Consider the following 17,356-nt stretch of genomic DNA (forward strand, 5'->3'; position numbering starts at 1 on the left):
TAACGATAAATACAATCAGGTACACCAAGGCCAAAGTCTGAAATTGCTATCAGGAAGAAGATCAATGTACCAGATTACCAGGAGAATATGGACGCAAATTACATTGGAGTAGTTATTTTTTTACCATTTTCCTGGGGTAGAATTCATAGGAAAATCCACATATCTTATTTTACCACAGAGGCACACCAAGCGATATATACTGATCTGGAGTTATCTGAGGATACATCAGCAGCCCTTCAGAAGCAGAACCAACCACATTGACTCATTTCTCAGGAACGCAGGCAGCCTTCTCACCAGCCGCAGCGAATACATTTCCATCGTCAAGGTCGTAGATATGTTCAATTACATTGAGTAGCTATAGGGTCACAACTTAGGTGACTGGTTAACATCTTAATCCTCACTTGCCACCTCAGTGACACTAGCTGACTACCAGGAAAGGAAGGGGTTTTCCTGCTGGTCAGTCCACATTTGCTACTCTACTCTGCCCATGTCCTTTACCAGGAGCACAGCTAGGGAGCCAGGGAAAAGGTGCCGAGAACAGGGAGGACACCATCACTGGTAAACATCCATTTGGCAATTTGACTGCAAGCTAACAGTAGCAACATTACTAATAATGGTTGAAAATCCTCGTTCTAGGGCAAAGCTGAGGAAAGGGAAGTGGTATGCACAAATGTTCTTTGCCAGATGTTCTTGCCATTTCTCTCAGAGGCAGGAAAGAGAGATTAAGAGAACAAACTCTGGAGTTAGGGAAATATAGGTTCTGCTGCTACTAGACAATTGCCTAATCAATTTTGAGCCTCAGTTTGTTCATTTCTTTAAAAAGAGCTAGACAAGGCAATATATGCATTGTGCTCATTATTATTATCATCAGAAACCAGTTTCCATGGGCAATCTCTTGTGAAAAAAAGGATGCTTAAAAAATAATAATAAGTAAAACTGGGAAATCACAGCGTTAAAGGAGCAGCTCCTCACCTGAAAGGAATTCATGCAGCGAAGCGACGGGGGCAGTGAGGCATTATTCCTTGACAGTATCAGCAGCAGCTCCAGGCAGGTAGCAGAGGGCAGGGTCAGAGAGTGGACGCTGATGTCACTGTCCCACGATCTGGCAAGACTGAAACATATAGATACGTGCAATTTCATAACTGCATCTGGTCATAATTATTTCAAAATTCCAATGTAGAAGAAGAAAACTTTCAGTTGTGGGAGGAAAAAGCAATGTACGAAAAACAGAAATAAAATAGTGATGGTACTAAAAATTCACAGAGTAAGTGTCTAAGACATTTTTACAGTGTTTTTGGTATAAAACAGATGGATTAGGCAATTTTCTCAGATCAACATTTTGTACTCAAAGTTTAAGAGCCAGAGGAAGTGCAGTCCTATCTGAGGGACTATTTGGGGTGGGGGATGAGAGCTCACACAGCGACTCTAGGTTTCATGCCCTGTTCTACACGGAATATCTTGTTCAACCCCCAGAAGGCTACGAAATGGAACTACCGTTCTCCCCACTGTACAGATGGGGAAATTGCTTCTGGGCTGGATACATCCTCTAGATGAGTGATTTTCAAACTTTTAAAAAGTGATGAAGTCCTTTTATCAAAAACTCTTGTAAAAGCCCCCATTTATAATACAAATAGAAGTCAAACTGCTCTGCTGGAAGCGGAGGGTCGGCAGGAGACCGTCCTTCATCTCCCAGAGTGGCCCTTGAAGCACCTGTGCTACTTGCTGGGGAACCTATTTGAAAATCCTTTCATTCGAGACATGAGGAACTGTGGCCTGGGGAAGGAAACGGACTAGTCTGAGATGAGGAGGATGTTGAGAAATGATATCGCTGAGCCTAGAATCCTGGTTTCCTGACTTCTCATCCAGTGCTTAAAGTAGAGGAAAAATCAGGAATCATTGTGAGAAACGGCACAAGAACAACAGCCCGAGTCTTATGCTGTCCCCTCTTCTATTCACTTGAGTATTTCCTGCCTGCGTCCCCACCGAGGTGTCTCTTATCCCTGTCTTAATTTTTAAAGAGATATATATACATATTTGCCATTTATATAAACTTCTCTCTGTAAAGTTACCTCTAACCAAATCAGTGGTGAATTCTGGAAGGTTAGAGAGCATCAGTGGCTGAGGGCATTAATGCATTTTAACCCTTTACATGACACGTCAAAGCAGATGGCGTAGCTGTGTCGCCCACCAGGTCCTTGGCTGATATATTCTGATGGGGGGTGGCGACTTGATTCTTCTCCGAAGCCTTTACCTTCTGGCTGGACTGGAATAGGACACTGTCCACTTCCCTGAAAAATGGTCTGTTGTCAGCAGGGCACATTTGAGTGCCTTTTCTGTGTTTTAAAAATCATTACTTTACATTGATTGGCCATGTTATTCTTTCTGCTTTTACTAATTATGTAATACTCCACCCTTTCTCTGGAGTGGAAATAAAAACCTTGCTGTCTTTGGTAAAAGTCAAATGTAGTGCTAGTGCAGTGGCTTCAAGCTCGTGGCCCCACCACCTTCCTCACGCCCTCCACAAACCACAGCTACGTCCATTCTCGGAACGGCATTACCCTACACCCCGTGTCTTGCTCATACAGTTTTCCGGGCCTGGAAGGCTGTTATCCTTCTTGGTGAACTTCTGTTCATTCCTGCAAGACCTACCTAAGTATCATTTCCTTAGAGACATCTTCCTGTTTCCCTTGTAAGAATTAACCACTCGTCTAATACCATACTTGTATCTATTACTACATTTACCACCACCCCACTTGGATTCTTCTTCGGGCTGCGTCTGCCTCTCTGACTCATCCTAGATCAGACATGAGCAACCACCACCTGTGGATCCCTCTAACTTTGCAGACTAACGTGGAAATAAAGATCAGATTAGTGTTGTTTTCACTCAGACACACCCAGGAATTAACCTTTTACTGGCTAAAAGAAATACGAAATTTTCACTTATATTTGTATGTTCAATAAACAACTTAAGTTTTCAGAATTTATACCCTCCACCCCAGCACCCACAATAGGGCTCACTAAGGCTATTTTCATTCTGAATCTTTTTTAAGTGCCTTGAAAAGGTTTTCCCTTTTTCTGAGTTGGATCTCTTGCAGCAAAGGTCACTTGACACCGGATTGTGGACGTCCCTTGGGAACTTATCAGTGAATACCCACAAACTAACCCAGGTCTGTCCTGCTGCAGACCCTCTGAAAGGGTTTCCTGAGATGAGGTTAACACTGTAGCCTGCTCTGGGGCCTACTGGAGCTCATAATTAAGGACCCTGCCAGAGCAGAGATCATCTTTGAGGCAGTGCCACTTTTTCACCATTTTGTACTCTTTTGGCAGTAATACACTTGTAAGAGAAAGGGGAAATGGCAAATTATACAAATAAATATTTTTAGAACAGAGTTATCTTAGTTTTTTATGTCTATAACATGCTCTCCATATGCATGCTTAAATTTTATAAGTCTTAGGCCTAAGGTTTCTTCTGACTATGGTTTATTCCCTACCTAACACATCCAGACAGTGGGCCAGGCACTTATTTATAGACGTTGTCTCTAATCCTACAGCAGCCCTGAATGGCAGGCATTATTCATCCCATTTTAAAGATGAGGAAACTAAAGATCAGAGAGGTTATGTGATTGTCCAACATCACAAAGCTAGTGGGTGACGGAACCAGGATTCACTCAGGTCAGCCCCAATCCAAAGCCTGTACCCTCCTCACTATACCACACTGCACACTGACCACCGAGGACACTATACCTATCATTGTCCTCTCCAAGCAAACCACGAGTAGCCCCTTAGTAACTGAATCTGCTAATGCTATTTCTTCTGTGTGTTCACTCTTTAGCTTATAAAAGTTAACAGCATTTTGTTTTTCTGCAAGAACTAATTTTATCCTTAAGCTGCTATGTAGTAATGATGGACACGGGAAAATTCCCATATGTCATGGTAAGCGAAAACAGTTTTATGGTGAGAAAAAAGATCACGAGGCAATACAATAAATATAAATGGTTATTTCCATTGGAGGAAAATAATAACCTGTTTTTTTACATTTCACTCTTTATGCTTCCTTATTTTTCAAATGTTATTTTTATAATCAGAAACAAGTTAATGTCATGATGTTGATGTGATTTCTGGTGCAAAGGCGGTTTAAATGCTGCTTGAAGGTGTCCACATACAGATAAACAGCTGTGGTGTGATCTACCAGAAAGGAATAAAAATTCACTACGAATAGGAATAAAAATAAACTACGAATAGGAATTAAAATACATGAGTATCACCTTGTCACTCATCAGCCAGTAATCTTCAACAAGCACTCTCGGACAAGCCTCGTTTCCGCATAAGATCCTGGAGTTCAGACACACCCACCCAATGCATCAAACCACCAAAATTTACACAAAAGGATACCCATTACACTAATGATAACCATAGTCACAAAGAAAAGATTCAATTAGTTATACATGTTAGTTATTCATCTCTCTCTTATGACACACAATTGCCTGGTATGTGAATCCAATATTGGCATTTTTAATCTAATTCTTAAAGTATTCTAGATTTAACAATTTTTATTCCTATTGAAGCTCAGAAAGGTGAAGAGTGTTGTCCTGATCACAGGCAGGTAAGTGATGGGAAACTAGCACAATCTGCTCCATCTAAATCTCATTCTCTTTTTACTATACCATCAACAAGGCAAAAGTATACTAGACATTTCCGAACAAATTCTGGCCAAAAAAACTGAAAGGCCCAAACGCAAATAATGGGGTAAATTTTAGATATCTTAGAACACCTCCTTTTTTAATAATTTTGAACAACCTTATTTTTGAAATTAGTCAACCCAGCTGGACCTAACATGGCTCAAATCCCTAACATCCATCCTGTCCTTTTGCTCCCCACAGGAAATTTTTCATTAGCCTCTTATTTGTTTAATGTTAAGATTTATAAATTTTCTCTATAAATTTTAATCACATGAAATATTACTTTAATCACATGAAAACTCCATATATGTGGACAAAGAAAGAAAGTAATACATGAAAAATGAAAATGGTTGTTTTGGAAAGTTAGAACTACGGGTAACTCTTCCCCAAAATCTGAATTAAGGTTTTCACATTGTATTTTTTATATTAGGAAGAAAGAAAGAAGGAAAAGAGAGCAAGAAGGAAAGAGGGGGAAAGGGCCTGGCATACTTAAAATTCAGTTTATCTGAAAACATTACCGAATTTATTACGTGGAATTTAGGGCACGTGCTGGATTCAGCCAGAGGTGATACTTGAGACTATCCCCCCACAGCCTAAACATCAAAAACAATTTCTGTTAATGATATAAACATTTTAAGAAACATTATAAGAATCTATAATTTGGATTATTTCTGGTATTTCCTACAAAGACATCATAGACTATTAGACCTAAATCAGTAATCTTCCACTATAAAATCAATAAGAAAGATACTTCAAAGGGAACAAGGAACTAAACATCAATTGAAACCTATTTCTGTGGCTTTTTAAAGTACTGGGAGAGGAAAAGCTTTCCTAGGAGACAGAGCTGTCAGCCAGATGACCCTAGTCTGAGGCCAACGTGCAAGCAAAGGACACACCATCCTTATTTCTAAACTTTTGCCTTGACAAAATTCCCTAGAGAAGCGACTATGGCCTATCTATTTTTAAAGAGGCAACGAGAAGGGGGAAAAAGTCACTTTCCATCACTTCTAACACAAATGGTGAAATTGAGAATGAATCAAAAGCCAATCAATATCAAGAAAAGAACTTGAGAAAATAGGAAGGTGATACAGTCTTCTGGGAAACATAGAGGTCGTTTAATAGAACAGGCAAAAATGACAAACAGAGATGATGCAGCAACTCTGCCAAAAATTAAACGATTTCAGATGAGTCCAACAGACTGTACAGAGAAGAAAAGATAACATGGTAGTGGAGAGCTCAAGATGAAAATATTTAGCTTAAATCTCAACTTTCCCATACTTTAGTAGTTGATTTGGACTCTTCTTTTGAACTCGTAGGTTCCATCAAGAACCTAGGAAAGCTAACAGCCTATTAATGATATAGAAATATAATACTGTTTATACCTGTAGATTTTTAAAGTTCAATTTCAAAGCTATAAAATGATAAGCTGATCAATTTGAGCTCTCAAAATGCCAAAGGGCAAATGGCCACAACTTAGTGCTAGAAGCATTATAAACACACAGCTGTTAAATACATAATTTGCACAAGGGATCAAAATTTTAAAAATTCTTACAAAATGTCAAGAATATAAAATCTGAAACAACTGAAAGTACTGGTATATCTGTTATAATAAGCTCTATTAATTGCATTATATTTAAATGTTTAAAAAGTACAAATTCATAAAAATAGAATGTGAAAAATGTACATACCAATCACTGCTTACAAATTTGAAAATAAAGTTCATTAAGTAATGAACAGTATTTCTTTGAAATTATAGTATTTTCTTTGAAAATTACAGACAAAAATTGAACTTTTTTTAAAATCACAAATGTCAAAACTATTCTTTGGTTCTTTTTGAAGTAAAGGGCTCTTGAGAGAAAAAATTCAGGAACACAACTCTGCCCTTAAGACCTATACGCTGGTCAAGGCAGTGTCCTTCTCTCCCACATACCAGGAGGCATGGGGAAAACGGTGCTGCTTTAATTAAGATACCAACAAGGCAATCTCAAAATTAAGTGTATTAATTCATGCCAAAAAATAATAAAAGATTTTGGGTTTTTTTAATGCCTGTATTATTGCAAGATACCAGTTGTTAAGAACATAGGAATTCAGCTGGCAACACTTCCATTAAAGAAGAGAACCTACACTATGGACGTGCCCTGCCAGAAATGTAATTAGAAGTGAGGTCATCAGAAATGTCATCATTACAAGAAGGGTGTCTAAAGAGGCCAGCCCTCAGATTTTTTTTAACTTTTTGTTATAGAAAATTTCAAATATACAAAAGCCTATTTGGAAGAAAATTAATTTAAAAACTTATACTATATTCAAAATTAAATTCAAGATGTATTAAAGATATAAATCAATAAAAAAATCTTTCCAGAAAATCTAAGAAACTACAACAAACCCATAAGCCATAAGAGTTTTATAATTTTTAAAAACTGTATTCATAAACAAAAAATCTTTAAAAATCATAGGCAGAGGGTAGAAACCTTTATGACAGGAAGAACTCATATGTATTTATAAAAGGAGGACAAAGAACTCAAATTCCTTTTTAAAAAGGCTTTCAAGTAGTGATTTTTAAGCCATTTGAAGGTCATAGGTCTCTGTGACAACATGACTAAAACTACGGACTTTCTCCTCACAAGAGTGGTCATTTATACAGAGAAAATTTTGCACATAATTTTGAGTGTTTCTCAGACCACCCAATTCCCCAAGCACACTCACGCCCCCCTTTCATATAAATGGAATTATGTAATATATGGCCTTTTTTGTCTGGCTTCTTTCACTTAGCATAATGTTTTCAAGACTCATGGACCTCAGAGTAAGATTCATTGTTTTTAGGTTAAACTCTGCTTTCTAACTTACCAATTTTGATAAAATATTAAAAACTGTTTCTTCTTTTTTTTTTTTTTTTTTTTTTGGTGAGGAAGATCGGCCCTGAGCTAGCATCTATTGCCAATCCTCCTCCTTCTGCCTGAGGAAGATGGTCCCTGAGCTAACATCCGTGCCAATCCTCCTCTACCCTGTATATTGGATGCTGCACAGCATGACTTGATGAGCAGTGTGCAGGTCCACACCCGGGATCCAGACACACGAACTCTGGGCCGCCAAAGTGGATGTGCAAACTTAACCAGTATGCCACTAGGCTGGCCCCAAAACAGTTCCACTGTAAACTAACTAATTATAGATCATAATATTTGTGTTAGCATATTAATAAGTGTAATCACTTAAGAAAAGTTTTTAAGGAGTTTTTAAAGAGGTCTCCTGGCTCACATTTTTGCCACATTCCATTACCAGAGGAAATCAATTGAAAAGGAGGCTGAGAAATGCACTTCCAACCCTTTAATCACTTTCCTGAGTAACTGGAATTCAGTGTGTGAGGGCTGGGATATAATAAATTGGATCCACTCTAATATTCTCATAAGTAAACCTCACACTGGGCATCACTGGGTTCCTGTCCCATCAGGGGGCCAACTCCACGAATACCTTCATTGATCAACACTACCCACTCTGTTGCACAGTTTAGGTCCTTTGCCAATGTGGATGTAAGAGGGTTTATGACGCATAAAGTACAAAGCAAGGGTTTACGATTTTTTCTTTTATTATTTCTTAGACCTGGTATAACAAATAAGTTTTCTTCATTTTTCAATTCAAATTGGTTGGCAGCGACTGTGTTGAGATGTCCAGTGAAGCCATGTTTGGTCTCAGCAGAAAAGAGAGAGGCAATCTATCGAAGCTCTATCAGCCCATGGCTTCAGAAGGGAGTGTATCCTGGTAGTCTGCACCATATCCAACACACTCTTCCCCGCCTTTCTAGAACACCCTCATCTCCAGTATCCCGGGCTTCTCTTTACACATCTTCCTAAGTCCGCTCTCACACGGTCTTCTCTTGGAAGTCCATACACTCCTCCCTTACAACAGGGCAGTTGGCAATGTGTAATCAGCTTCAGATGAATTAGGCCTGGCCAACCTCGGTATCTTAGATATCAGCAACTGAACTGCATAACCCTAAGTCTCAAGTGGCTCTCTCTGACCCATCAGAAGACAAATCCCAATGACTAAAAATTCTGTCCCTCCATGAGGAGAGATGAGAATCCAAAGGCCAAGATCACTAACTTACTCATGTTCCTTGTGCAGGAGACCTCGATTTTAGAAAATGTCTTCATGTTTAAAACGTCAGACCTTCAGTGAAGTCACATGTAAATGTAACTCGGGTAGAGTGAAAGCTAGCTAGCCACACCCCTTTCAGGTAAGCAAGAGAATCAATCTCCAAATTATCTTGCAAAGAGAAAATTTATTTCTACCAACTTCAATTTCACTGTAACAATCTGATTCATGTGTACCTTAACAAAATAAACATAAAAAATTAAATCCATCAGATCAGGCTGGACAGTCTCCTAAATTTTACATCATTTACCCATTACCTGACCCTAAGGAGATCTGATTATAGACGCTGGCAAATATGCTCCAAAGTTTTATTCAAAGATTTTATGGATTAAGAAGCATCCCCTAGAAGAGCATCTTGAGTCAAAGAGGAAAATATTTGACAATCTTTTGCCAAGGCAGAACCAAATATTGTTAAATGGAAGCTTTTGGAACCTAAGAGGAATTTCACTGAAACCTCCAAAGGCCACAACTTTTAAAAAACTTATTAAATACACAGCTTCCATTTCCGTGCAACCGCACCCTTGAAGTGAGCTCTCTGATAGCTCACTTCCACTCTTCTTCCTTCTGTTCATTTTGGAGAGGCTACTCTCAATATTTGATACCCAGGTATGAAAAAGACACTTAAAATGAGAGTAATCATCCCTGAACAGTTATGTGTGTATAACTGGGGAAAGAGGGGGTGTTAAATATGAGCTACCCAAGAAATCAATATTCTAGAAAACTTTTAAAGTTGTTCTCAGAAACTGGTAAAAGGGAGTTAAGCACCTGAACTTACCAGTGTTAGGACAGCTAGAAAAGCTAACTTGTCCTGGTTGTTTTTTTTTGTTCTGTTTTTTTTTTTTTAACAGCAATACATCATACTGGGAATATAAAAATACTGTCATCCTCTGAACCAACTCATACTACAATGAGAAATTTTCAGTGAATGTTAAAACGAGGAAAACTTGCATTTTTTAGCCTAGGAAATAGGAAGAAAACAAAATAATATTCTTGATAATCCAACTAAAAAAGCTTAGCTATTTATTATTTTAAAATAACAAATATTTCATCTATAAACAAAGTATTTTTTGTTGAATTATTGATACAAACATTCAAAACATACAAATTTGCTTTAGTTACTAAAATAAACATGTATATCTTTCAGTGAAAGCAGCAAAATTATACTTTTGATACCTGAGTCCATCTTTTATTAACATCCCAAACATCATCTTCAATTCTGCTTTTTAATTACTTACAACATTGAATTTTAGAAACTAGCAAAAACAAGTCACTTCTTCGAAGTATGAAACCCCCAAAAATCAAGACCTAAATGATGATTGTAGATCGTTATTGACATGGAAAGATAGTCACAATATTTTGACAAAAGAAAAAGCGAAATAAAGAACAACACATATAGCTAGAATTAATTTATGTAAAATTAAATTTTCTTACCATATTTTTCTCTATATATGTACATACAGAGATGTAGGCAAGGAAGAGTGCCAAAATGCTATTAGTGGTTTTCTGTGGAGACTGAAATTCTAAGAATCCTGCTTGCTCTCTTCTGCTATATTTTCCTGTATTGTTTCAAATGTTTACAATGGATATGACTATTTTGGTGAGCATATAAAAGTAAAGCTATTTTCATTTTGAAAATATATGAAATGAAACCTATCTTTGAATGTTTAAAATATGTATTAACATTATACCAAGTAAAATTAGTTTTTATGCAAGAAATCAAATCTTCTTAACAAGTACCTTAAACCTTTAATTTACCTGAAACTAACCTAATCAGTAGTCTTTTCCATGAAAAAAGGTACTTGAGATGGTAAATCTGGAATTCAAAATGTTTATCATTGCGAGCCTCACTCAAGCTGTTCTAGACATTAATAATGTGTTGCCTACCACTTGACAAATGGAGTGGCTGCCATTAATAGGATTCTTTACTTAGACAACAAAGAATACAAAATAAATAATAGAAATGACTGACTACTTGAGGTGACCTGAGCAGATATATTATCTATTATTAAGAGACGATAAAGAGAAGTTAATAAAATTAGGGACCCTCTTTCTTTTGTAAGTGCCAGGGAAAAAGCTGGCATCCAAGGATATAAGGCAAAATTATTTCAAGTAATTTCCATGAACTTGGAACAAGGTGAAGGCCCATGTTATATGCCTCAGCACTTTGGCAAAACAGAGCAGGGGATGTGGATGCTTAGGGAAGTCAGTGTCCAACCTACCATTCACCCTAGCTTCCACTCATATTTTTGTTACGTCCAACAAAATCATCATCACAGCCAATCTGCCTGGTGCTGCGATCCCATTAGGTCTTGCAACCTAAGCGGAGCCAGCTTACATCTAATCAGACCAAACAGCTGTTTTAACCGTTGGGTTTCTCTAAAATTAAAATATTCTCTTCCTGACAGTGCCTAGCAACTCAACAGTTAAAACAGCTGCTCAAGTTGAAGAGTTAAAACCAAGTGTACATACAGTCTTCCTCCCATTTGCAGCTGCTTTGAGATCCTTTCAGAATAGAAGTGCCTAAACTTCAGTTCACTTTGACATTTCCCAACCTGTTTAAATTTTTATACTTGTCTTGCCTCTACCTCTGGCCTTTAGCCAATACCTCTGCTCTCATCATCTCTCTTGGTGTCTACCCTTTGTCTCCTTCATGCCCTCAAGCCTAAGTGCCCGCTGAGGTTTCTGTACTTCCCTCCTTGGGAAATCCTCTGTGTGCTTTACACTCTTACTCCTCTCTATTGTCTTGGAAGCATTTTCACTTCCTATGAAACAGAGGTGGTAACTCAGAAGTCTCCAGACACCACTAAGTGATATATTGTTTCCAACGACTTACATTATTACTATTAAGGTTAACTGTTAAAGTAAGACCCTTAAAAACAATCCAAAAGTGCTCTCTGGATAACTGTTTTCATTTTTGGTCACTTTATATATGTCTTCAAAATTCTGCATTTGTCATTATGGTCTCATTTAGACATGTCCCTCCACTTTTTTTATACTTATTCTGTAGCATGGAAAACTATTCACCAATAATCATATACCAGTAATGACAGAGTAGTTTTATCTGTCTGTCCATCTCTACTCAACCTGTCTCTCCATGCATTAACCCATTTATCCACTAACCTTCTCATCTTATAATTTTTGCCAACTGGACTGGACACACCCAAGCTAAACTGACTCTGATAAGCTCTTAAAGTCTGCAAAAGATCTTGACCCTGATTTTGTAACATTTGCTTTCTCCCCTCCTACTGTCCTCACTCCCTAAAATCGTACTGCATTACAGATAATTTAAAATCCTAGCTCCCAGGGTCTAAGGATAGATCGACTGCAGGACCCAGACCCATTATACGAGAACATACCTACAAAGAAGCTGAACACGTTTCAAGATCGCAAAATTTTTCCTGCAGGAGCTCCAGCTCTTCTGCTGGGTTATGTACAGAGTGATTCTGGCACATTAATCTTTGAAACAACCTCTCTCTCACGTCTCACTTCTCAGCAGGGGAGGGCAGAAGCCAAAGATATACTTCAACAAGTACAGATACTGTAAATGAAAAGGTGCGCACAAACCTTGAACCAGGTAACACAGACCCGGGGCCGTTCAGCTCCAATGGAGACACTGGAGTGCTCTGTGAAACAGGGCTCTGGGGCTAGATGTCATTTTAATAAGTCATGTCAAACCCTAAGTTATCAGCATAGTAGAGATAAGTTTTTTATAAGTAGAGGAGACTCTGAAATACTGGCTCTGCTGTCGCTATCCCATTAGTACAATGTCAGTGCTGAAGACACTAGCCCCAAAGTCTTCCAACTTTATTTTCGAGTTGGTCTGCAGAACAGTATTCATTCTTCCAACTTACAGTATTGTTAGGATCAGTTTTGCTTTACAGGGCTATACATAGAAAAGTTTTCATTTTTAATAAGAGCTTAGATAAATAACCCTAAATCCCAAAGGGCCTCGTTAAAGCAGCCTCATAAAAGTTTTACACTTGCATATGAGTTTGAAAAAAAAATGTCTACCTAGCAGTTTGAGCTCCTGCTGACTTCTCTAGCCTTGGGGAAGTTATTGTTGAAATTCATATGTCTTGCTATTTCAGATGATTTAAAGCAGTCTATTATGATAAATCACCATGAAGTACACCAAATGAAAGACACTGTTCAAACAAAAATCTCAATTTTAAATACACAAAATACACATAATGCACTCATCCGTATGTTTAAATAGCATTAAGGTTCAGATACATTACTCATCTAACCATGTTTTATCCTCAGAGCCCAGGATGCAAAAGCATATTTTGTACCAGGTGATCTATTTTTCCTTTCTTTTTTTAGGAGGTCATTTCAACACATTTTGAGTCTACCCTGGAGAATTAAAGTCTATGTGGAAAAGTTCCAACAAAATTGGAAACTAAATGAGTTGGAATAACAAGAACATAGGTAGTGGGCAATGCTAACATTTTATCACCTCGCTTACCACACCCGGGAAGATCAAGACTGACACACTACATTTAAAAGGTGAAAGAATGATTGAAAGAACAGAATCTTATATATTCAAGCAATGAAACCCTAGAGATGGCTTTTAAAAAATGCCTCAGTACCTAGCACACACCATCCTGCAATTTGGTAAGTGCTTAATAAATATTTACTACATGAATTTTTTTAAGAATCAGCTTATAGGTCATTTTCTGCTATTTTTATCCTGTTACGGGACTATCGTCATTAGTGCCTCTCAGACCTTAGAATCAGTAACCAGGCATCCTTACCCAAATCTGAAAATGTGTTAGATTTCACTGATAGAACCGCAGAGGAGACACTGACCTGAGAAGAATGAGGCCCCTCTGCAATATTCCTAACACCTGGCTGTATGGTCTTCGCTTGAAAAACTCCAGTAACAGGAATACTCACTGCAAAAAGGTCCTTTAAACGGAGTGAAATCTACTCTTCAGAACCTGAGTCCTTCAGGAAATATCTGAAAACTTCTAACACCTCCTCCTGATTTTTCTCTAAACATTCCCATTTCCTAAACATTCCACTTCCTCATCTCATATGGATGTTTCCTTAACATTCCAGTTTTTCAACTTAGTGACCATTTATTAAAATAGCCCTACCATGATCATCGTTGGTCCAGAAAGAAAATTTGCATAGCATCTTGTATGTTATCAGACTCTTTCACATGTATTCATCCAATCTTTATAATAACTTTGTAAAATGGGGTTTCATTATTTCCATTTTACAGACAAGCAAATTGAAGTTCAAGAGGTTATATGATATGCACATGGTCTCACAGAAGAACCAGGACTCGCAGTCATGCCTTTGACTCCCAGGGGTTTTCCATTATGCTTTTGATTCTCAGTCTTTTCAGCTATAAAACGGGGATAATAATATTTGCCCTTCAAGCGTCAAAGGTTTCGTGTGAATATCAAATAAGATAATGCAAGAAAAAAGCACAAAAGGCAAGTTTTTATTACTAAGATCATTCATATACAGATATTCTGCTCTTTCAAGTATTTAATTATGAATGGGAGCAATCCAAGTCACAGGTGAAATGAATATTACTGTTCTTTGCTTCCAGAATTCAAAGTATATGGCAACTAAATGATTCAGGAGTACAAGACTAACTCCTATAAAGATGTAGGAAAGTCACTCATCTTTCAGAGTTCTGAATTAAATTAAGAAAGCATTTTCCTTGCAAATCAAAACTACACTAAGGTATCACCTTACACCCGTTAGAATGGCTAAAATAACCAAAGCAAAAAATAACAAATGTTGGAGAAGTTGTGGAGAAAAAGGAACCCTCAGAGACTGCTGGTGGGAATGCAAACTGGTGCAGCCACTGTGGAAAACAGTATGGAGAGCCCTCAAAAAATTAAAAATAGAAATACCATATGACCCAGCCATCCCACTACTGGGTATCTATCCAAAGAACTTGAAATCAGCAATTCAAAAAGACCCGTGTGCCCCTATGTGCATTGCAGCATTATTCACAATAGCCAAGATGTGGAGGCAACCTAAGTGCCCATCAACTGATGATTGGATAAAGAAGACATGGTATATATGGTGTATATATCTATATGTATATATACACAATGGAATACAACTCAGCCATAAAAAAGGATAAAATCATCCCATTTACAACAACATGGATGGACCTTGAGGGTATTATGTTAAGTGAAGTAAGCCAGAAAGAGAAAGACAATCTCTGTATGACTCCACTCATATGTGGAAATTAAACACGTGGACAAAGAGAACAGATTAGTGGTTACCAGGAGAAAGGGGGGCTGGAGGTGGGCACAAAGGGTAAAGTGGTGCACTGACAATATGAGAGACAAACAATAATGTACAACTGAAATTTCACAAGGTTGTAAACTATCATAATCTCAATAAAAAGTAAAAAAAAAAAGCATTTTCCTAGAAAAGTGGTTTAATCTTTGCCTGTACTGAACCCTTAGTACTCTATCAGCTTTGTAGATTATATTATGTTATGAATTAACAGATTTTTGTGGACTGGCCTGGAAACCTTTTGAACATTTATAACATAATTTCTATGGGGAACATCCTTCTAGATCTAAGGAATTGCCTCAGAAAGAAACTTTCGGAATACACCCATTTATGAGCTGAGAAGAGCCATTTTTTTCTTTTGTTATGGCCTATTAATGGTTTTCTAAGGCATGATAGGATATTTTTAAATAATTATTTTATTCTCATTTTTCAAGGGGAATAAAGTAGTAGTGTATATTCTAGATGTAGTTGAAGAATGGAGAGGTGATTTTCATTCCAAGTACATGTCACCAAGTGCTGCTGCAAGAACATCACACCAAGGCCAAGACTTCCTCATTTGATGGTTGTTTTCTAGAAGGATGAACTGATAAACAGGCAGCAACCTGTAAAAAACTGCCTTTGTTTCTCAATGAATATCATTTAACCTAAATTTTAAAAAAATGATCTGTCAAAAATTTGAAAGATATGCAAATTAAAGAGAATAGTGCAACGAACACCCGCATCCCCAGCACCCAGCCTCAACAGCATCAAATCACAGCCAATCGTGTTTCAGCTATATTCCCCACCAAATACCCTCCACTCCTGGATTTTTTAAAAGCAAATTCCACAAATACTATCATATCATCTGTAAATCCTTCAATAGTACTCTAAAAGATAAGGGACTCATTTAAAAACATCATGTCCATAACATTGTCATAACTAAAACTACTAACAATAACTTTTCAAACTCATCAAATGTTCGCATGTCCTCAACTATTTTGATTTTTTTTTCAGTTTGTTTAAATTGAGATCCAGATAACGTCCATACATTACAATTGGCTGCTGAGTCATGTTCCTTTTAATCTATAGGTTCTCCTTCCCTTTATCTTTTTCTTTTTACCCCTTGCTAGTTTTTTGTTGAAGAAACCAGGTTCTTTGTCCTATAGAGTTTGACAGTCTGGATTTTGCCATCTGCAACCTGATGGTATAATTTAACATGTTCCCGTCTCTTGAATTTCCTGTAAACCTGTAGTTGGATCCAGAGACTTGACCAAGTTTGATGCTTTGGGGAAGATTATTTCATAGGTAGGGTTACACGCTTCTGTCAGGAGGCATATAATCAACCCCACCCCCACCCCCATTTCTCTTTTTGTGATGTCAGTATCCATAGATGATCATTTCCAAGTTCCATTATTTCATGATGGGTCAGGAAATGGTGATATCCCAATTCTATGATTTCTTTTTCACTTATCAGTTATAATCCTTCTATCAAAAGAAACTTCCCCTCATCATCTATTTGGTTACTTTGAGGTACAGTTCAGAGAACAAAGGCAAGTTAAGTGCTTGACTTTTTTCCCCTTTATCTTCCAGTTTTCAAAGCAATGAGATGGTTCACTAGCATCTTCTAAATATGCTTCCAGTGAAATTTCTTCCAATGAAATTTCTTGATTTTTTCAAGTATCATTATAAACTTATGAATTTAGACATATTTGTTGCTTTATTATTAAGTTATCCTTACTGATACTCAAATTGACTCATCTTTGGACAGTGAGGCCTATTCAAGTTGTCTCCTGAGTCTTTGGACATGACCATGATAATGTTGGATAACTTCCTTTCTCCTAGAACAAAGTATTTCAAGTTCTTCTTGTACACTGCCTGCTGCATACCTGGAACCATCCAAGTCTGGATAGAGCTCTGGTTGCTTTAGTGGGAAATGCTATTTAGACACCAAACAATCTGGGTTTTAGGGATGCAGTGCCACCGGGTTAGTCAAGGTCTTTAGGCCTTTTCAGTGAACAAAGCTAAAAAGTATTATTTTTTAAGATTAAAATAAATCATGTATCACTTTAATACTTCTATTTCAAATCCAGGACTACAGAGTTTTATTTAACCTCATCAATCTTGCATTTGTATCTTCTTTCTTCCATGCCAAAAATCCCAGTTCTCATGACACCAACGTAATTACTCATTTGACTTATCCTAAAATGCACATACCACAGTCTCAGTATATCAACACCACACTGTTACCAAGAATATGATTATTGAAAAGGTTTTAAGATGTT

General features: G+C 37.4%; 1 protein-coding gene across 8 annotated transcripts in view; it reads right to left on the reverse strand.

The window, feature by feature from the left end:
- The window catches only part of UBE3D (ubiquitin protein ligase E3D), a 153,710-nt gene that overhangs the window by 60,951 nt on the left and 75,403 nt on the right, over positions 1–17,356 (reverse strand). For 7 of the 8 annotated variants that reach the window (XR_011422568.1, XR_011422567.1, XR_011422566.1 and 4 more), the window contains exon 9: positions 973–1,111. The exons of the other annotated variant lie outside the window; for it this stretch is intronic. Coding sequence is in view for 4 of the 7 variants with exons in the window: in XM_070225183.1 (XP_070081284.1) it covers positions 973–1,111 (139 nt within the window). In the remaining 3 variants the exon portion in view is untranslated. The remainder of the gene's footprint in view (positions 1–972; positions 1,112–17,356) is intronic. 8 annotated transcript variants of the gene reach the window in all.

Source organism: Equus caballus, chromosome 10, assembly GCF_041296265.1.
Source record: "Equus caballus isolate H_3958 breed thoroughbred chromosome 10, TB-T2T, whole genome shotgun sequence".
Lineage (NCBI taxonomy): Eukaryota > Metazoa > Chordata > Mammalia > Perissodactyla > Equidae > Equus > Equus caballus.